This window comes from Gallus gallus, chromosome 8, assembly GCF_016699485.2.
Source record: "Gallus gallus isolate bGalGal1 chromosome 8, bGalGal1.mat.broiler.GRCg7b, whole genome shotgun sequence".
In the NCBI taxonomy this organism is placed as follows: domain Eukaryota; kingdom Metazoa; phylum Chordata; class Aves; order Galliformes; family Phasianidae; genus Gallus; species Gallus gallus.
Genome location: NC_052539.1, coordinates 4,367,023 through 4,388,546, shown reverse-complemented (window position 1 = coordinate 4,388,546; position 21,524 = coordinate 4,367,023). Strand labels below are relative to the sequence as shown.

General features: G+C 46.6%; 2 protein-coding genes across 3 annotated transcripts in view; one reads left to right on the top strand and one right to left on the bottom strand.

Annotated features, from left to right (window-relative positions):
- The window catches only part of FASLG (Fas ligand (TNF superfamily, member 6)), a 131,406-nt gene that overhangs the window by 81,620 nt on the left and 28,262 nt on the right, over positions 1–21,524 (top strand). The gene's annotated exons all lie outside the window — the stretch shown is intronic.
- On the bottom strand, positions 1,410–6,999 carry LOC107053928 (tumor necrosis factor ligand superfamily member 18). Its single transcript, XM_040704832.2, has 3 exons — positions 6,765–6,999; positions 4,503–4,533; positions 1,410–3,299 (listed from the first exon to the last, which is right to left on the bottom strand). Exons 1-3 carry the CDS (start codon positions 6,906–6,908, stop codon positions 2,929–2,931), a joined length of 546 nt encoding a protein of 181 aa, XP_040560766.1. The 5' UTR covers positions 6,909–6,999; the 3' UTR covers positions 1,410–2,928.

The window sequence follows — 21,524 nt, the reverse complement described above, 5'->3', positions numbered from 1 at the left end:
TGAAGGGTCTGTCCCCTTCTTTCCTACAGCCCCACTGTAGATACTGACAGACCTCTCCCAGGTCTCCCTGGAGCCTTCTCCTCTCCACGCTGAACGGCCCCAGCTCTCTCTCAACCTGTCCTCAAAGGAGAGGTGTTCCATCCTTTGGGTCACTTTTGTGGCCCTCCTCTGGACAATATCCAACAGGTCCATGTCTCTCCTGTGCTGAGGACTCCACATCTGGATGCAGCACTCCAGGTCTCCAGGCCTCACAGCACAGAACAGAGAGGCAAGATCACCTCCCTGACCTGCTGGCCACGCTTCTTTTGATGCAGCCCAGCATATGGTTGGCTTTCTGGGCTGCCAGCTTGCATTGCTGGCTCATGTTCAACTTGCCATCCATCTGTAGCCACAGGTCCTTTTCAGCAAGGCTGTGCTCAGTCCTTTTCATCCTCCAGCTTTTACTGATAAGCAGGGGTTGCCATGACCCAGGTGCAAGACCTTGTGCTTGGATTTACTGAACCTTATGAGGTTCTCCTGGGCCCACTGCTCCAGCCTGTCTAGGCAAGGTAAAGAGATTTAAATTTTCAAGGATTCTGAACAATTTGGTCACTGGGAGGCTGAGGAGAAATTGTTTCTTGACAGTCATGAATGTGAGGGCACGTCATGGGCAAAGCCTGATTCAAAGAGAAACAGAGAACAGACAGAGTTCCCCAGTTATTTCTAAAGAGTAGGGCAGGGTCACAAGACATAACAGGGTGAGTAAGAAGCCATGGGAAGATTCAGCAGGCACAAATGACAGGAGAGGGATGTTAAGAGTGTGCCTCTGTTTTATCTAAGCAACCTACTGATGGGCATGTTGAAAACATCCCATGGGACAAGGAAGTCTCCATGCAGTTTCACTCTCATGGTGTTTCTGTGTCTGCCTTCTGATTTCAACCCTTCTTGGAGGCCTGTGTCTGTCAGAGCCAGATCCTGTCTGGCATGGTGCGCGGTCAGGGATTTTGATGGCTCCAATGTGGAATGAGAAGTCTTCCTTCCCCTGTCAATTGTTTTGGACTTTCTTTATGACTCAGAAAGTAACTAGGGGCAGTTGTCTTGCCATGATGGCTTCTGCTAAATGCTGAAGCTGTATAACTTGCCTCTCCTTTTCATTGCTTTGCCTTCCTGCATGTCCCTAGGCAAGTGAGTACTGACAGCCCCCTCCTCCCCATCCCCATGGTGCTGAGCCACAGGCAGTGCCACGATGTGCAGGGTGCAGGACCGCATTCAACACTGCCCTAGGCAATTCATAGTACTCTTAATCTGTGCTACTACTGCTAACCTCTCTGAGCAGAAAACACAGTTTAGTGAAAGTAGATGAAAGGTAGAGAAATGTGTCAGTCAGTTATCTTCTTGGTCCGTCTCAAAGAAGTGAGATACGCTTGCGGTTTGTATGATTTTTTTATTTTAAACTAAGGGAAATCAACCAAACAAAGTAAGAACAAGAGTAATGTTTTCATCAGTCAAAGATTGCATGAAACAGATGTCAAGACTACAGACGTCCTGGTAAGAGGTCGGCTCTTGGTTCTTTAGAATTACAATGCATGGAATATAAAATTGTAAAAGCTGCCAGCAGCACTAACTGCCCCAACTCACCCCCCATGACTATTCATTTCCATTCTGCATCTCAGTTGCTTTTCTTTCCCATGCACATCCTTCCACAAGGCTGTTATCAACTCTGAGCATGACAGCGTGAAGGTCCAGGTGTCAGGAAAGCAAAGCACGTAGCCCCTGGGACAACCTGCCCAGGCAAGGGAGAGGAACGTGGGGCACCTGGGCCACAATGCAGATACAGCAGACTGGTTTTCCAAGGGTGCTTTGCCTTTGCAGGGGCCTTGAGACCTTCGTGTGCTGTGCAGGTGATGTGACATTCATCCCAGGAAGCAGAGTAGATTCCCAAGGCTTTGAAGCAAGCACCATCTTGATACCCATGGTTTTACACAAGCAGGTGAAGGGTGTGCTGCTCCCCTTCTAGCTCATGTTTCCCACCACCCTGCGGCAGTACTGACATGGCTGCCTGAGTGGAACAGAGGCAGGAGGAGTGCTTGACCCTTCCCATTTTGTGTCAGGACTGAATTTGCCCTGCCTTGCTACAAAGTGTAGTGAAAAAAGCTAGGAGCATTGCTCCAGCCCTCCATGCCTACTGCCCTCATACATGCTTTTTAGTTCTCTTTCCAATATTTAGATACACAGAGTAGCATTTGTTGTGTTTCTAGGCTGCTCAGCTAGTGCTGGTATGTGACATGAATTCAAAGAGGAGCAGTACTGCTTGGGCTTGACTGCAAAGGTCCTTGTGCTCTGAACCAAGTGAGAAGAGGAAGCTGCCCCTGGCAAACTCCAATGGGGTGTTTACCTTGCTAGCAGCAAAAAGAGGGCAAAGATGCAGATGGAGTTGAAAAGCTTTTCTTCTGCCACAGGCTGATTCTGAACTGCTTCATCCCCTGGCTCTAGTGCATCATTTGTGGGCAAGCTGTGCAGGAATGATATACGATACCTTAGTTTTGCATAGCACCTTTAATTAGAAGGGACCGAGATTCCAGCAGGTACCCAGCTCTGAAATGCAACCATCTACAAAGCAGAACTCCCCCTCAGCTCAGGACACTGAATAAAACCTGTTTTTCCAGGATCTTTGGGTCGATCCTGTGATGCACCAAGGACTCTTCCTTCCAGAAGCATCTTTCTCTTGTACTTTGTGGTGATCGAGGGCTATCCAGTATTATGACAGTTTGCTATTTACTTTGTTTTACAGCTTACTCTGTCGCTGTAGGATGCCAGCCTACTATGGCATGCACTCCAGCAAGTTGAACTTCATGTAAAGAGAAATTGCAAGCTTTTAATCCATGATGATAAGTGCCCTAAGGTTTCCTGGAGCATGTAAGGGAGGAGTTGACTCAGAGCAGAACCCTGCTATATTTTATAAAGACCCCAGTAAGTCTGATTCCCATGGAGAATACTTTCAGGATATTCGACATTTATCTCACAATGCAGCTTATCTCCCTTATTCAGACGAAAAGGTCTACCAAAATTTACTGTACCATTTTCATCCCCCTTCTTTGGCCCCACAACCCTATTGAGATCGATGTTTGGCTCTCTGTACAGCACAAGCATGAAAGACTCATTTATCTCCGTTTTGCGGTTGACCTGAGCGTAGATGAAGTAGTTGCCGTTCTCCATGATCATCAAGGATTCGTTGCAATGCTTCACCAAGCCCTGGCAGTATTCAAAGCTCCATTCCCAGATCATGGTACCTCTGTTTTTGGTTGGAGTATATTTTTTTACTGAGGAAAATACAGACAAAATGGGAATGGTGATTAATTATATTTAAGGACAATCTTGTTCTGTACATGTGCATGTAATTTACTATCTCCCATTGCCACATCGCTCCACACTCCTTTCCTCATGTTTTTCTTTAGAGGGTAATGATGATTGTCGTTATTGTCAGGGATCTTTTGAGCTTAGTAACTCAGAGGTGCTAGGTAGAGATCTTAGTCTGTTGGGAGAAACTCTGATAGCCCTCAGGGCCATGGGTGGCTTGGAGGAACTCCATGCTATTGTGGGTTAGCTGCTCAAAGCACCCCAGCGATGCAGAACCTTCAAGGCAAAGAGCTAGGTCTGGGCTGATCTCTAATGAGAAATAATTCATGGGCAGAACTTCAGCTGGACCTGACAATGATGAGGGTGGTTATGATAATCCTCTGCTCACTGGCTTCTCTGGATTTGTCCCTCACAAGTGCTGAGCCTATGGGGTCTTGCCAGATTTTGCTCCTGTTCCTGCACTGAATGAGCACGCACCACCACAGCCATGGTTAGGGGCGGTGCCAGTTGTCAAATGCCTGGTACTCTGGTAGGGAAGTGGCAACTCATGGCGATGTCTGTTTGTGCATACCGTGAGGATGCATGTTTCTATCATACTTAATGCATCAGGGTCTTGATGCAGTGAATCAAATAGCAGGTAATGGGGATGCCCAGCTCACTTCACAGCAGTAACTTCAGCCTTAACCTTTGTCTGGAGCATCTAAGCTGGTTAAGGTCTCACACAGTCAAGTAATTAGCTGAAGTTTAATGGATGCAGAAGCGCTCCACTGATGTGTTAAATCTCTCTGAGGATCTGAGCTGGTACATAGGATGCTTCTCTAGGACTGCCCTATCTTGAGCCCAGGGAACTGAGGGCCAGCACCAGGTAAAAATGAACCTGCCTCTACAATGCTGCTTTTATTGGGCTGTTTTCAGAGATGAGTTTGGCTGGTTCTGGCTAGGATAGGAGGTTGCTGGCTGGCAGCTCTAGGCGCAGAGCTGAGAATATCTCTGCGGGGGCCAACATAATCTATGGGCTCCATATTTCTGCGATCAGAATTTACACGTGTGTGGAACAGGTGAAGCCACACACAAGGGCTGTGGCAGAACACTAAGGAACACTTATTTTTGTCCCAGCATGAGTCTGACAAAACCAGAAAGCAGCTCTGATATCTCCTACTACTTACATTGTCCATGTGCCCAGCACGTCCCCCGTGGCTGTGGAAAGAAGTAAAGCTTTGTCAGTATTTTCTGCTGAGAATTTTTAGTCTATTTTTGAACTCAACAAAGCAGCATTCTCATTACAAGAGCACAAAAGTGGTCTCTTAGAAAAGGAAATAGCCTTTATGTTTGTAATTACTAACTGTGATTGCTTTCAAGTGCAAACAGTGATTTGCTATGCAAAAACAAACAAACAAACAAAAACAGTTCTTCAATTAAGTTTTAAATGTTTAAAACAAGATCAGCATTTTTCATATGCATTTTAGTGGTATCATGAAAAAAATAAGGACAGTAACTGTCATCAGTGCCCAGAGGAGGTCTGTGCACTTCTTTGATGCTACGACTTTCATTCATCCCTCGATCCAGCTCTCCAAGACTGTCACAAATGATATTTCTGTGGACATGTACTCAAAGCCAGTGCTGTCGTATGGAGAGTTTTACATTGCTGTTCTGATTTCCCCTCATACAACTATGAATCACTCCTTCTGTGTATTGCACCTTGCCATTATTTATTGCCAATCGACAGGGCAGTGCACACTGCAGCCCATGCACTGCTTTGCTGGCTGTGCTGACAGCGGTCACTGCTGCTTTGGAGTGTCCCTCAGGCTTCCTTGCCCCTGTGCAGGAAGCAAGAAGGAAACATGGAAGGGTGAAGTAATGTCCTCAAGGTTGTACCTGATCTGATGTGCAGGGAACGGAAAACTGCTGCTGGCTTTTAAGCCTACTTCTTTTTAACCCCTGCATCACATTTAGCTGGGGAGTCAGGCATGGTGCTTCCTGGTCTGGTAGTCAGACTTCCTTGTTAAGAGTTTCCTAAAGGCCTTCCAGACAAGGGAAGGAGATGGTAAATTGGCAGCAGTGGGAGATTACAGTAAATTCCTCTAACTAGTGACTCAGTATTTGTTTATGGAGGTTGTACTCTCCTTAGAGAGCAGTTTTGGAGCTATGATTGCTGCCTGACCAGAGAGCCTAAAAAGCAGACTGAGATCAAATTACAGCTATAGGGATCCATCTCATCTTGCAGCTTCCAAGCTCTGGAATGCTTAAAATCCCTACTGAAACAAAACCTCATCTGCTCCTTAGGAAGTTGCTGTCCTGCGTGCTGGGGAGGATTCCTTGGAGGGAAAGGCTTTCATTACCCGGTCCTGTCTCTCCAATTAATACAAGAAACAGGACAAAAGCAGTTCCTTTTCTTACTAAAGCCACTACCTTTCTGCAGTGTGACATTAAGTGATGTGTCAGTGAGATGTAGGAACTGCTCTGTGGCTCACTGCCATCAGAGGGATGCAGTTGTGATTCTGCTCACAGCTCTGAAGTAGATGAGGGGTTCTAAGAGAGCAGCTAAAAGTACCAAAACAATTAAAACCTTTTTTAAAAAAAAAGTGCTGTAAGGTGCAGAGCAGGCTTCTCTCTTTGGGAATTTAGCAGTTTTCATATTCTATAAAAGCAGTCAGAGCTTTGCAGTATTTGTCCTCTGGGGAGTCCCTGCTGTCATTATGCCATGAGGAGGTGGCAGACCACAAGAACAAGCCATCCTGCCTCTTAACAGAAGGGGATTTTTCCCTTGTCCTCTTTTCTCTCCAGGACTGGAATTGGAGTGAGCTATATCACAGTGGGATATGCAAAATCTCCCAGACTAGAATTTGGATCCTCCCAGAGACCAAATCTTTTTAAAAACTGGCAAGCAAAAAGCTGAGCTTTTTCACATCTGTTGCTTGGCTCTCCCTTGAATCTCTGTTTGTTATAGTACATGCATATGTAAGAGTAGAAAATACTGAAGTCAGCTGTTGATATCCAGAAGGCAACATGACTCAGTAACTGTTATTTAGGTAAGACTGTATGAGCATTTGGTAAAACTGAGAATGAAAAGACTTCATGCTTGGTGAAATACTAGGACTCTTCAACCTCTCTTGTCCTTACAGAGCAACATCAGTCTGTACCATATTAGAAAAGCCGACTTCACTTATGCGGGAGAGAAAACTTAAAAGAACAAAATTAAAACTTTTTTTTTTCCTAATCTTACTTAAAGGAAAGCAAAACGTTGAAGGCATTTCCCAAGGAGCCAGCGGAAATGTTAGTAGCTCAGACCTTGGAAAGTAAAAGCGTTAGCGGTCTCCAAAAGAGAAAGAAGGACTAGATTGCCGTTAAATGATAGCATGAATGCAGAAATATTAATCGTTAGGAATACATGTGTGTTGTGTAGTCCAGAGTTAGGAATGTGTCCTTACCTGTTCATTATGGAGCAAATAGAAGATTGTAGAAATCAAGAATGAAATCATAATCAAAACAAATATTGAAGTATATAAAACTACTTTACAACATTTCCTGTTCTGTGGAGTATTTCCATTCTCCATCAAGCGTGGTGCTTCCATGATGCTTATCTTCAGGACAGCCAGAGGCAAGTATGCAAACAGCACCGATGTCAGAAAAGGCACAGCTGGAATTCCTGCTCACTTTGCTGCCAGGATGGGACATGGAGATGGTTTTATGCTGGAGCTTTCCCCATGCTAATAACACTGAGAGGAGGAGCTAGCCATGGTCTGTTTCATCACTAGCCTGGGGCTAAGAGGTAATGTGTGACTGTTTCCTCATTAAACTGAGGCAGAGGACTTTCGTTTGGCTCGCAGCCCAGAATGACAAAAATGAAACTCCAGCAGTAAGCTGTAAGGGCTCCCAAAAAGCACCTTGGACTTGATGCAAGTCAGGTTTACAAACTCTGGTGAGCTCAAAGTGAAAGGACGAGGTCCAAGCACAAGAACTGCTGATGGCTGTATGCCACCTGCTCCCATCTCCAGAGGCATCACAGCGCTTTTTTCATGGCTGAGAAGTTGGCACCAGATTGAATCTGTTTCTCATTTTGACAACATGGATCCGAGTGCCGATGACGAAAGGGCATTTCTGCAGTTCCCTGAGGATATGATTCATGTGGTAAAAGTGAAACTACACACACTGAAATACATGACTGCAAACTAGTAGTGCTGTGGAGCCACAAGTCTGGTCTCAGTGGCAAATGCAAACATTTGCATGCAATCAACAGCACACAGTAATGCCATTTGATCAGGATAAAGAGTGAGAACAGTTGGATTTTTTTAAATGACTTCCACTTTGCTGTTTGAAATGAGCTGGCTGATTTTCAAAGTCTTCCTCAAATAGTTTATTGGACTGTCAACTTTGAAATTAGCTTCCACTTTTACGTTCTCCATGATCTTCTATTTTCAATATGGAAGTGTTCTTCATTGGTGTTTATTTACAAAAGAAATCCTAACGCACCAAGACATCACTTAGAGATCTGTGATGGCTCTGCTGCATTCACTAGCTTTGCTTGTGGATGGAGAGTATGGAAAGTATCCTTTATACACTTTAATCTTCTGCCTCTGCTCTTTCCCTCCTCTTTTCAACTTACAGAAGAAACCTCAGCTTAAGGAAGAGGGACACCTGCTTATGCCACATCCGAGCAGCTGCTGAGCTCAGCTGGCTGGAACAGTGCCAGCTGTTGGTTCAGGACACCCCACCTCCATCTCTAGCCCAAGCCCATCCAGCACCCTGCGAAAACTCCAGATAGCCCTGGTGTGATGTTGCTGTGGCCCACTGCCCCCAGTCTGTATGCATCTTCTGCCTGTCTTGTTAGTGACTCTGCATGGCTTACGTCAAGAGAACGGTACTTTCCACAAACTCCTAAAAAGGGCAATAAAAGGCTTGGCCTGTATGGAGAGAGCTATTAGCCCCTATCACATGTGCCTTCTTCCGCTCCAAACTGTGCAGTGATACAAATGAAGAGCAATGGCTGTTTCTGCTCCAGCCCCTTTTCAGACTACCTTAAAAAATGGTTTGTTGAATTTATGCCTGCAAGATCCACACGGGATCCAGCTGTTCCTCTTGGCCTGACCCAACCACTCAGTCACCCCAAAAGGCAACAGTACTCAAATGACAAATATGCCATTACAGATACACACTGCAAGTGCTGCAGGTGAGGACCCATCTCCAAATAGTAGGGCAGCGAGCCTGTTCCTCAGAGTACTCCTGTGGGCTGCCTTAGAAACCACTGGCCTGTGGCTCTGATGCTGCAGCCCCAGGAACTAAGCTCACCACCTCTTAAACTCCTGGCTTTGACCACATAAAAAGCCCCATACAATCTTCATTTTAAAGGATGGAAATGAGACTTTCTGTGATGTCCCTTGTATCACAGTGGCAACAGCGGTCTAAAAAGAGGTATACTAAGAAACAAAACATAAGAAAACATCCCAAGAATGGAAAAGAAAATCTACCAATGACAATTTCAGCAATATGTCTTAATCCAGAAAATAGCTGCATTTTTCTTGCTATCACAAAATAGAGCTCGGGGTACAGAGTTGTCATTCTTGGGACTCATCATTTGCCAGTTACTTAGATGAATAGAGGGTTAAAAAGGAAAGGATCATACAGCTTCAAGAAGGGACTGGAGATAAATGTTTCCAGACGTTGAGGAGGCATTTCACTCAAAGGAGGTGGAGTCTAGTTCATATTCTATTTATATGCACTTTATTAAGGGTAGATACAGCAGTTTGTGTTCACAGTTAAGTGGGCCATGGATAGGGGCTGTAAATCTGCCTTTCCACCATGTTACAGACATGGTGCTGGGTGCATGGAGGTGCTGCAGCTTTGTGCTTAGAGCTGCATTTCTTTCTGTAGTTTCCTGTAGCTTCAGCCAGGTCTTACTGTGCTGAAATGACTGTTTAGTTTAAGGATGATTATCTACTTGGAAGAGTATTTACAGCTATGGCTCAGCTGTGTTTTCTCTACAGATACCAGTAGTTTTTGTTCAGTCAGTGTTTAGCTATATTACCCCCAGTTAAGGAACAGATTCAAGATTAAGGCCAGTAGAACAGAAGATATAATTGCCAATGCATTTGGGCTCGTTTTCTTCCTTATTTCTCAGAACTTCTCAAAAGTAGTCCTGGCTCTTGAAATGGGATTTTGCAATGTTTATTCCATGTTTATTGACAGGGTATGCATTAAGTCTTGTCCTTCCTTTTCTTTCCTCTTTCCTGTCAGCCTTAGGAGGGGATGGAAACAAATTCAGTGTAGGAATAGCCACACTCCCTACAAAGAACCAAGATGCAATTCCTGCTTGCCTTTCCTCCCTTGTGCCCCTTCCCTGATTTCTTTGGAAGTCAAATATAAAATAGGATTGGCAGTAGCAACAAGGCGTCTGAAAGCAGACAAAGGCCACCTCTTTCATTTGAATTTGCTTTGAAGCCTATGTGTGCAGGAGTTTGACTATTTGCCAACTTTTGAATGAGCTATCTGTTATAAATGATAAAAGCACAACTAATCTGCTTTAAATTAACTCATTTCAAAGCAGGAATTTCATATGCTCAGCACTGTGCAGTCCTAACCTCACTTTCTCTGCTTGAGCACCACCCTGGAAGTGATGTTAATTACTTGGGCCAGGTGTGGAGGGGGACTTACAGATGTACCACTGCATATTTAGACATGAGCTTTCTGTAAAACTGCTCAACAGCAGGTGGTAACTGTGGTTTGAGTGTTTGTCCAAGTCCCTTGCTCGAAAACCAGGTTGTGCTTTTTTTTAAGCTTGCATAACCCCAGGGAAATTTTCCGAGTCCTACTGGCTTGTTTTCAGTGACGTTGTAGATTGCCCCATCTTTACTTTGTGGTGCCGTTTTTCTTTGGAAAAGAGATTTTTCCAGATGCCACAGCTTTCCAAGCCTTTCATTAGGCTGCAGTAGTCTGCATGCCGTGAAGTCCCAGTGGGAGGCTTCTGACCCACAACATGACCTCTTTTGGGAAGCCCACCCTGAGCAGCTGCCAGCATAGAGGCAGCAAGAGGAGAGCTGGGGCAACAACCTGATAAGAAGCACTTTTTGTTCTGGGGCTGGTCAAAGGCCTAGGCTAGCATTACAAACAGAGAGGCAGTTATTGGAAAAGCCTGGAGTGTTTCATGCTGTAGGCTTTTTCAAGACCTAGTTGTTTATCGAGTGCCACAGACAAGCTCTCAGTTGAGAAAACTCTCCCTCTTTTAATACTCAGGGTTCTCTCCTTGCATTACAGCCAGCTACCAGGTATGTGGGACAGTCCCCTGATTTTACCTTATGCTTTCAGCAATATGGTGACATGCCTGACATTCACAGCTCTGCTGAGCCCACCAAGGACAATGATGCCAGCATGCTGCAGCACAGGGGGACTCCTCTGGGGCCTGGGGGAAGCCCAGACAAGTGAGCAGCCTGAGTGTGGCTTTTAGAGAGGTGCCTGTGCTTGAGCTGCTGACTGCAGGCTGTGCCAGATCTGTGATGTTCCTCCCTATGTTTTCCCCTTGTTACGGATTTGTGTCTTGTGCTATCTGCCTTCAGTTTCTATCCACAATGTTTTGACTGACCTCTGTCTGCAAACTTGGTAAGCAGCGTTATCTGAATGGTGACTCCATCAGTGTCTGCTGCGACGGGTGAAGAAATGTGGCTGTGTAATTAATGGAAGCTTAGATGGAAAGTTGTCCTCTGCATAGTTCATGTGTGACTGGAGCCTTAATCCAGTTGTCAGCAACTTCTGGAGGAAGGATGGAGACATCACAGTGCCATCAAGTCACTGGAGATGTGGCCTCCTCTGTCAGTCCTGTGGGAATGGCAGGGGTGGAAGAGGAACCGAGTTCAATTACCACCCGACATCTGCCCTCCCACAACTCTTAGGGGCAGATGTGTGTTTAGAACTGTGTGAGAACATTTTCCATTGCACAGCAGAGGTTTCTGGTTCTAGTTTACAAAAAGCTGCGATTCCTTATTCCCACTCAGGGCCTTTGGCCTCAGGCCAAAGAGCATTTCTTCCAGTGCACCATGTCAGCACTGCTCTTACTTATCCCCACAGCAGCAGGGTGGATTCAGGGCTGCAGAGATCTCCTCACCAGCAGCTGGTCTGGCAGGCTTTTGTCCAGCCCTGAGCTCATCACCTGCCTGTGTCGTGCAATATGAAAAGGGCTAAAGCTAAGGCTGGCTGTCAGTTCATGCTGCAGTCAACATCCAGTCTGATGTTTGCCAGAACCTCCCAGAAACGCAGGGGAAGAGGACAGCGGAGAATGCTTCCTTTTTGTATCACATGAAGTGAATTATAAAATATCCTGAGTTAGAAGGACCCATAGTGATCATCAAGTTCAACATCTCCACCCAAAAATCAGACCACACATCTGAGAACATTTGTACAGATGCTGCTTTAACTCCAGCAAGATCAGTGCTATGACCTCTTCCCTGGGTAGCATGCTCCAGGGTCTGACCACCCTCTCAATGAAGAGATGTATCTCTCCTGCAGGGAGAGAAGCCTGTGAAGGCATCCCACATAGATGTGCCTAAGTGCAGTAACCAGAACCTAGGCTATTCTTCAGCCTTTTTGCAGGAGGACTAAGGCAAAGCATGATGTGGTCTTCCAAGAGTTGATCTCGTGACTTATCTCCAGGTCACCTTTCCTTTACCCTCCTGCAGAAAAAAAAAAAACCCACTCTTCTCTTTTTCTCCACAGCTTTTGCTGGAGAATAGGGATTCTCTTATAGCCTCCTTCACTTTCTTTTTTCCATGCTGTCACCTCAAAGTTGATATTCACTTCCTCTATGTCATCCTTAATTAGTAGCTATGTAGGATGGTGTTGTCATAAGTCAGTGCAACAGCTGATGCATTCCTCTACCCCGTTCATACTTTCCGTGTGCCAACTTTCTTCTGCTTTACAGTTCAAATATTCTTCCATTTAGTGTTTTCCATCTGCAGCCCTTTTAGCACTGTAGCATTGTGAAAGCCAGATCTGCCACTGGTGCTCCACTGAAAACAGCCCCTTGTGGGTATCAGCGGTGCCCCTAGATGCAGCTGATGGAGCTACAGTGACAAACTTGTGTGAGGCGTAGGTGGTCCTACCATGGCATTTTCCATTAGAGCTTCCACCAAGGGGTGGAAAATCTGTATTTTCCATTACATGTGCAGTCACACCAGGGTGTCAACTTCAAAAATTTCTGGACTCCTGTGATATCATGTGAATTAGTTGAAAATCACATGGTATGTAGGTGGGTGGTCGGCTGGATTCCTGTGCAAGAAGCTTCTAAGGCTTATTTATGTGGTTCTTGGCTATTGTGTACATGTGTTTGAATACTGTGGTTGACAATAATGTATTTGAAAATCAGACAAATTTTGAAAGATGCAATAAGAATAATCTGAGGAGCATTAGGAAATCTTAGCCACGGTGGCATGCCTGTTCCAGAGTCTTTTCTTCCCTTTAAGTTCAGTTTAGAGCCACAGTTTTCCTGGTGTGTGATGACATCATGTATCATGTGCTGTGGCAGACTGGAAACTCTCCAGCCACGACTTTTATCAGCAAACTGCCTCTGGATTGACAGCATTGTGTTGTCCTCTTTCCTCCCCTCACCAGCCTGAGTCTTGTGCTCTGCTTCTTGCTGAGTTCAACAGCAACTGTGCAGAAGCCAGTGTGGGAGCTTTTGGAGGGGCTGTGCAGGAATTGCATCTACCAGCAGGAGAGATGTGGTAACTGGGAGCTGGGCAACATCCACCAATATCTCCTGGCAGTGAGATGAAAGACATATTTTAGGAAGAAGATCAGTTGGGTGACTCTGAACAGTTTCCATTCAGAAGGAACATTGGAAAAGTAGTCATATTTTCTGTTCACTCTGTTCTCCTATTTCTTTCCTGTGAAGACATAAGTGTTAGTCATCTGTTCGTGGAGTTATATATAGCCAATTTACTTTCCTTGTTCTCTATGTAACTCCTTTCTTTCAGTGGCAATGCCACTAAATGTAAAGGTAGCCAATTTGCAAACTACCAGCATCTGTCACTTGCAGAAATCTCACCAAAGGAAGCAGCACAAAGACAGCAAGCAACAGCACTGTGTGCTATGGTTACTACTATATTGCAATAAGGCTTGAGTGGCTTCATCAGCCTATTCAAAGGGAGTAAAGCACAGAGAAACTGTGGAGCAGCATTAATATTGTCTGAATGTGTAGTATTAGTGTATGCCAGTGGTTAGAAATGGCTCAGCACTGCCCTTTGGGCTGGGACTGCAGGTCCAAGCACAGCATTATAGCTCACAGAGAGACTTCCTTCAGGGCTTTGGAAGTGCTTACTCAGAGCTAAGGGCGTTGGTGCCATCAGAGCTGTTGGTGCTCTTTGAGGAGGTTTGTAGGAGTAACAGTTTGGGTTTCATGTTGCAAATGCTACTTTATAAAGTGAGGGACCATCTCCATCTCAGAGCTTACACGTTCCCCTAGCCTAAGTCCTGCATCCAAAGCAGAATATGTTTAGAGGACCGCAGGTAGGGAGATGCTTCTCTGTCTGGAAACCCACAATAAAACAGTGATTTGTCTAGTCTAAAAGGCTAAAGAACCTTCCTTGATTCCTCAGCCATCATCACTTGGCTGGGAAAAGGCAGCAACTTCAGTCTCCTCTGTCTCCTCTTGCCGTGGAAGTGAGAGCAGCAGGGTGGGAGTGTGAGCATTAGCAGAGGTAGCATGAGAGGGACAGGGTGGAAAACTTCTTATGCTGCTAGCTGTTCTAAAGAGGACAAATATAGAAGTGGTTGGTCTCCTGATGTTCGTGTTCTCCTCAGCAAGTGAATACCAATGGTCTTGGTTTAACTAGGAAATTACTGAGGCCTCGTGAAGTCCATTTAACTCAGTTATTTTGCAGGCAGGCGGGTGAGTTTGTTTTGTAAGTTTCAGTGAAGCTGTCCCAGAGAGCTAGTGCTGGTTCTCTCCTTCAGCTCTGTGTGCCCTGGGGAGGTCCTCTGCTCCCTCCCCACCTCATGGCAGGAGCAGTGGTACTTGCATGGCACCTGAAGGGAGTTTGGCTACACTGCTCTTCAGGACTCCAAAGAGGTCCTCTGTTCCAGGGCTGCACTGTCATGAGAAACGTGGAGTTTCTCCTCAGTCTCCCAAGGGCTCGCAGGTTAAGCCAATGGCCTCTATCATATGGGCACAGAGAACAGGTTTGTCTCTCCATCAGATGTTCACAGTTATGAAATCTGTCCAGAGGACAACAGAACTCTTAGGAGACGTTTCCTACACCCAAATACCCCAGGCTTGCCTGGGGATTATGAATGGTTGATTTATTCCCTCCTTGGAAAGACAGTGTTTGGGACTCTACATGGCAACTATAGCTCTCAGAGCAGAGCAGGATAAGCAGATTACCACATGTCTTCAAGCCCAAGTTTGGCTTTTGTAGACAGTGTGATGCCTGACTCTTTCAGAAAGTCTCATCCCCAGCCTGGCCCCAGAACTCTGTATCTCCCAGGTGCTCTTCTGCCCAGCCATCCCTCGTCATATTTCTGTAGTAGATCATTCCTGCTGCTCTCCTTTCTGAATTGCAGCTCGTTTTTCCAAATCCTCTCTCTGGATTGCCAGACTGTTTGAACACTACCCCTGCCCTTCAGTAACAGTCCTGCTTTTGTGTTCAGGCTTGAGAGCCTACCTTTGCTGCTCTGAGCTGGCCGCTCGCATAGCACTGTCATCTGAATCAATCACGGGGTCTCCCCGTACAAAAGGTTTGTCTTGGCCCTGGTGAATGCTTAACCTAGGTTCTGTCAGCTTGGTCCATATCCACTACTGGAGCTGCTGGAGTTTTTGTTACTGGTTAGGTTGCTGGCTTAGATGGATTCATTTCAATTACAGACATCCCTTTTTTTTTTTTGGCTTCTCTGTTTCACTTGCTGTCTCTGCATCAGCAGAACTTGTCTCCTCTATGCAAAACTGAGACAGTTCTTGCATGAGACAAGTTTGAAGCAGTGTTCCTTGTAGCAGTGTGGGAGGTTGCACAGACAAGGCTGAGATGCGCTTCTCATGTGAGATGATGGAACACTTTGTCATGCTGTGGGGTGTGCAGAGTCGTCCCTGGGGACAGCACTGCACCCACAGCGTGTTGCAGCAAGGAGCTGAGAGAAAGGAACGGCTCTTATCTCATTCAGCTCTTTCACTTTCCTTCCAAATTGCTTTAGGAAAGTGAAGTGCTGTTTGTTTACGCATCCATCCCCTGTCTGGCAAAGATCCCAGCTTGCCGAGATGTGAAAGGAATCATCGTGAGAGATGTAAAACTGTTGCATGATTATTCCCAGCCCTGGGGTGAAAGTCTTGCATCATCCGCCCCCAGCCACTGTGATCTTCTTCCTCTCAGTCCTTCAAAAACCCTTACAAGGCTACATCATGCACTGCATCTGTGCCTGGCACTCTGCCTCTCTCTGCTTCTACCCTGGTGAAATGAAACTATGTCCTGCTGCTGCATGTCACTCAGCTCCGAGCCACATACCCAGTCTGGGCCAGCCTGCTGAGACACCTGGCTCCAAAATCCTTGTCACTCAGTGACTGTAGTGTATTACATAGCACAGGCTCCTTTGGATAAGTGGCCCAGTGAGCTGGGCAGCTCCTGCTTGCCCTGGTGCTGCCGGAAGCCGGAGCTGAGATGCTTGGTGACATCCTGGTCCCTGCCCTGCCCTTGCTCCCTTGTAGCGTCACTCAAGAATGTCTGTGATGATTGTATTCTCATAATCTAATGTCTAGATCTTGTTTTCAAGTTTCTCCTTACTTCCTCCACATTGCATCACCAGATGCTGATTTTATTTCCTCTGTGCATTTGAAGAACAGCTGCTTTACCAGCAAAGTCAGCATCATGAAATGCTGGAGCTGGGGGTGTGTGAGCTGCTCGAAAGCCCTCCCATGCCCTGTCTTGCACAACTCTCAGCCTTCCATCACATGAACATTGCAGGAGGGGATTTCCAATTCCAGCTGCTGTAGAGGGGCCAGTCCTGGCACGCTGTGTTGTCTTGGGGTCGTGCTGCTGGCAGGGAGGCAGCCTGGCCTGGCAGTGCTGTGGTCTGGGGGCTTGATTTTGGGGAGCTGAAGCCTGATCTTTATCCATTCAATTCTGTGTAACAGAGGACTAGCCATGTAGTGCTGAAGATCTACGCAGTCATGGCATACATGCCAGGTCTATGGTGTCTACTGCTAATTTGCATTGAGTAGTGTGTGAGGGTTTTCTCTGTTGTGAATCTGCTGTTTTCTGAGTGTATCCAACATCCTGTGACAATTAGAATCATAGAATCATAAAATAACCCAAGTTAGAAGGGTCCTATAAGAATAATCAAGTCCATGGATCCTGTGGAAAACAGACTAACATAGCCTTTGTTGTCCGTTTAAACCTGATATCTGTCCACTTAAAGGGATGTTCACCTCCACCTGAGCTTGACTTATGTGGAACAACAAGCACAGCTCTCAGCTCACCTCCAACTATTTGAAGTTCTGTGGGTCCATGTGGAGTCCTGCAACTCTCTGCCCTTTCGGTGGCCATGCAGCATAGGGGTACCTGCTCTGACTATCCGTGGTCCAGGGAAAGAAAGAGGAATGCTGTGGGGACAGCAGGTGTGCAGAACCCAGTGATGGAGTACCCATGGGGAAGGTGGATAGCATGGCTGTGAAACAGATTCTTGGAGGACGGAGTTGCAAAACCCCTACATCACTACTGAGGATATCCCAGCACAGGGATTTTTAGAGTTCATAGTGTTGCACCACTCAGAAAGGCACAAAGTGCCTTCCCTGCATCTTGCAGACCGCAAGAATGATTGTAAATGTCTGTTGCGGTAGCAGCAGTGCTGCAAGCTTGGGCAAGCACGTGCTAAGGGCCTGACCCCAATCCCTGGGGACAGGGTGCACTCGTGCATGGCCAGAGCTGAGTAGCTGTGCCCTGCCCCTTGCTGGTTGGTGGTGAGCTGCGGTCTGCATCAGCCTGTCCTGCCAGGAGGTTTTCTGCTTGGCGGGCAAAGAGCCTGCTGTGCTGCTCAGAACCAAGTGACTCTGTGTTAAAGCTCCTCTGTGAGAGTCTGCTTCCTGTGTTTTCTCAGCAAATGGGCTATATCCTGAGGAAGACAAGCAGGGTTAAAATGCCATGAAGGAAAGCAGTCTGGAGAACCTTGCCCTGCACCCAAAGCATCCCTTCTCCTTTCATGCTAGGGCTGCCGGTCTTGCCAAAAAGCCACGAAAGCAATGGCCAAGCACGGTCCTGGTGTTCAGCCAGGGGCTTCTCCTGCTCCACCAGCACAGCCAAGCTTGGCTGCTTACAATCTCTGCTCAATTGCTTTTTGCCTTCCAAAGCTGAGCTTCTGTTCCTGGCCTCCAGCACGTGTTAGAAAAACCTGGCTTATCCTCACTCCAGGTCAGAGGTAATTTGAAAGCTGAGCCCTCTGTCTGCTTCACGTGTTGTCACTGTAGAGCTCCCAGGGTTTGTTCTTCCCTAGGCAGACTTCCCCACCCTTGGGAGATGTCCTGAACAAGCTCTGTTTCTTGTCTGAAAAAGCCTTGGGGTGTTCTCCAGGACTGTGTGAACATGCAATTTATTAATTCACTGAAAAGTGGTGAGAATCCAGACAGAAAACATTTTCCCCTGCTTCTCTTTCCAAACAAAATATTAGAAAATATTCAATATATCAAAGTGTTTTGGTTATCCCCGTAGGAAATGTTTGTTTCACTCTTACAGTTATTTATTTGCCTTTGAAACAACTGCTGTTAGTTTTGAAATGAAGCCTTATTTTGAAACGAAACATGTAAGCATTTAATTTTAAGAAGTTAACAGAAAGCTACGGCCTGGGAATGTGGCTGCCCAGATCTGAGTCTCGGCTCTGCTAACATGACTCAGTGCAATTCCTCAACTGACTTGATTAAATAACTGAATTGCAATCAGAGGAAAGAGGTTGGTTTTAGCAGAACTTGAGGTTGGTTTTAGCAGAACTTGAGGTTGGCTTTAGCAGAAATTAAGGAAATTTCACCCAAATTTAATGTGTTTGCTCACATTAAGAGCAGTCACAAAACTTTTCCCCACATCTAACCTGTGAGAGGACTTTTAAGAGCGCCAGTCCTTACTTTCCTTACACGCGCCTCTCAACTCGGGGCCACAGCAGCATCCCCAGCTGCAAAAGGAAACTTCAGTGTGGCTTTCTTGACACTTGAGAGGCAGCATCAAGAGCCTTCACTTTCTGCATGCTCAAACCCACGTTCACAGCTGGGGTAAAAAGACCAGGCAGACCTCATCTCTGAATGCCTGCTCAGCCCCTTGCCCCTCTCCATCTCCTCCTCCACGGCCTCTGCTGATCTATTGCTCTGTTTGCCCTAATTGTCCCCTCTGAAAAAAACTTCCTGCTCCTCAGCTCTGCAGCTCAGCATGTGGGAGCTGCTGCCCAGAAGTGGTTTGCTGAAGGGTGTCCTGTTGGTGTCAGCATGGCCAGGTTGCAATGCAATGAGAAGGAACGGTGTCGAGAATGTGTGCTGGGAGTGCTGAATCAACGATGAGTTGAATGTTTAACTTAACATCCCATTGCCCTGAAACAGTATTCACAGCATCCTATGCTTGTTTTCTGTATGTCACTTCCTTGGTACAGGCACAAGTGAGTTTATTTGCAGGTAGAAAGTGAGGAAAAGAAGGAAATTCCACCAAGCACAGCACATGAGGGAATACAGCTAGTGCTCTAAGAACAGCTTATCTGGTGATGCTTCATACTCCATTGGCACGTGGAGGATTGAAAGTGACAGATGGTCCTGTTTTACTTTCATGCTCTCTATATAGAAAAGTTGGTTAAGACTAAGCCAAACAAAAACTTAAAATTGTGTCTATTTCACAGCCACAAAGGTTCCTGCCCAGCCCAGAAACCGATAATCTGGCACGACTAGCTGGCATCTACTACTCCTCTGTTTAATTATTGACCTCATTCAGAAGCCTCTCCCCTGTCAAAAGGACAGCCATCTTTCTTCCCACTCCTCTCAGCAAAGAGAGACATCATTGCTGAACTCTCTTGAGTGGGCAGGCTGTTGACAGGCCCCTGCTGCCCACCAGGCACCTGGCAGGTGAGGGCATGGAGAGGAGGAGGAGGCAGGAGAGGTGAAGCCAGAAAGAGGGTGTATTTTGTTTGCGAACCTTCTGACTTCAGGGCATCCTAGTTAAGTGAAGCAAGAATGATCTTGTGATGACAGGGCAGCCTTGGGGGTTTGCGACCTGCCTCCTTCGCTCCTGCTGCAAGGCATGTCCTTGGAAGCTGCCACCTCCATATGCTGGCATCCACGTCGGGCTGTTTACAAAGGTTCAGATGTTTCCACCACACATATGAGCTGGTATTTGGTGTACTCAGTCTACCCGCCAGCACATTAGGTGGCATCCAGTCCTCATAAACACATACATGCATCTTTTTCCCTTTCACTGCCCAGGGTCATTCGTACATATGGTAGTTAGGAGCCTCTCCATTCAGGCTGAAGCTATCAGAGAGCTAATTTTGTCATCCTGACATGAGTCAGTGTGTCTATTCTCAGAATACGCCTGTTTCTTTTCTCCCTGCTCAAGTTCTGTGGCAATGCAGATGGAGGCAGGAAATCACCTAAACCTCCATCCTCTAGGAAGCTTGAAAAGTCAGCTGAAGACCAGAACGCAGCTAGTGATGTCCTGATTTTGCATGGCACTTTACACTGATGTGGAAGACAAGCGGCAGTCATCATTCAGCCTGAGGGGAAACTTGCACCCCGATTGAGGCCTCTCTTATTTCTGTATGACAGCCAGTTACAACCTTTCTGTTGAGCTTCTGTTGAGCTGTATAACCATGCAAAGGAGGGAACCCAATTGCAGCTGGAAGACCATCACGGGTAGAATGTTCTTCAGGAATTTTGCTTTATGTCCATTTTTTTGTAAACACCAAAACCAGATCCAGGGATGGAGAGATCTAAGCTCTCCTTACTCATATACTTTGTGTCTTAGGGCCATAGCAGCGTTACAGATTGCAACAGGAAGGCTTCAGTGTAGCTTGGCCTGCAAAATTTGGTGGCCTGCTGGTTGGAAGTGACCAAATAAACAGAATTTGAATACTGGTCTCTGGTGGGGTAGGCACCTTGAAGCCCTGGAGAGGGGAAGACGACCCTATGGCTTCCTTCTGATATCTTCCAGCCTCCTAGCAGAGGAGTTATGGGAGCAAGGCATCCTGCATGGCCTGCTGCATTGGCACCTATTTAGCCAGCTTCATTGCACTCAGAAGAAGCAAGGTAGCTCTCTTTGGGCCAGGAGTCCAGCCTTCGGGACAGGGAGCTCCCGAAGTGAGCAGTGAGAGGGGCCTGGGATCCAAGGTCAACAGCTCTTCTGGGAGAGCCTGGGTAATTCCCACACATCCCACCATGGCAGGTGGTGGCATTAACACCTGCAACTGAAATTGATGCCTTGGAGGAAGTGTATCTGATTGTGCGCGTGTAGCAAGGCAGTGGGTTGTGTAGGCAGCCATTTCTGGGGGCAGAATCATTCTCTGTGGGGACATCTGAAGGGGACGTTCCCAGCTGGGGCTGCATTAGTTTAGCTATGGCCCAGCTAGGGGTGGGACTGATGGAAAGCTGGCTTGAGCCACAGCAAGTACCCCAAAGACCAGTATGAAATGTGTATATGAAGCACATTTATTATGTGGCTGCAGCTGCATTGTCTGCTATCTGAGTGGTATGGCTGATGGTGTAACAGCCTGCCTGAGGGGTACTTGTGCATGCTAGCTTTATATCTTATCCACAGCTGCATTCATCTGTTGGGTGGCTGCAACCACAGGAGGAGCTGGGGATCCTTCCTTCCTTTAAACAGTGTCAGAGTGTCTCCTGCAACCACCCAGTGGCTGCTTTGGTATTTCAAGCTGTGGAAAACCATCAAGGCAATTCAGGGACACCACCCGTAGGGATGTGAACATGCTCAAGAAGTAGACACACAAGAATTGAATGAGGCTTGACAAAGCCAAGTGCAAGGTGATGCACTTAGGTTGAGATAATCCCAGATATGAGTACAGATAGGGAGAAGAACTCATTGAGAGCAGCCCTGTGGAGAAGGACTTGGGGGTCCTGGTGGATGAAAAGCCGGACATGAGCCAGCAGTGTCCTCTTGCAGCCCAGTGTCCTGGGCTGCATCAACAGAGAGGTGACAGCAGGCTGAGGGAAGTGATTGTCCCACTCTGCTCTGCTCTTGTAA

Coding starts and splice junctions, on each gene's coding strand:
- LOC107053928 (XM_040704832.2), bottom strand. CDS start 6,908: ATGGAAGCACCACGCTTGATGGAGAATGGAAATACTCCACAGAACAGG. Junction 4,534..6,764: donor ATTTGCTCCATAATGAACAG/GTAAGGACACAT, acceptor TTCTTTCCACAG/CCACGGGGGACGTGCTGGGC. Junction 3,300..4,502: donor GTGCTGGGCACATGGACAAT/GTAAGTAGTAGG, acceptor TATTTTCCTCAG/TAAAAAAATATACTCCAACC.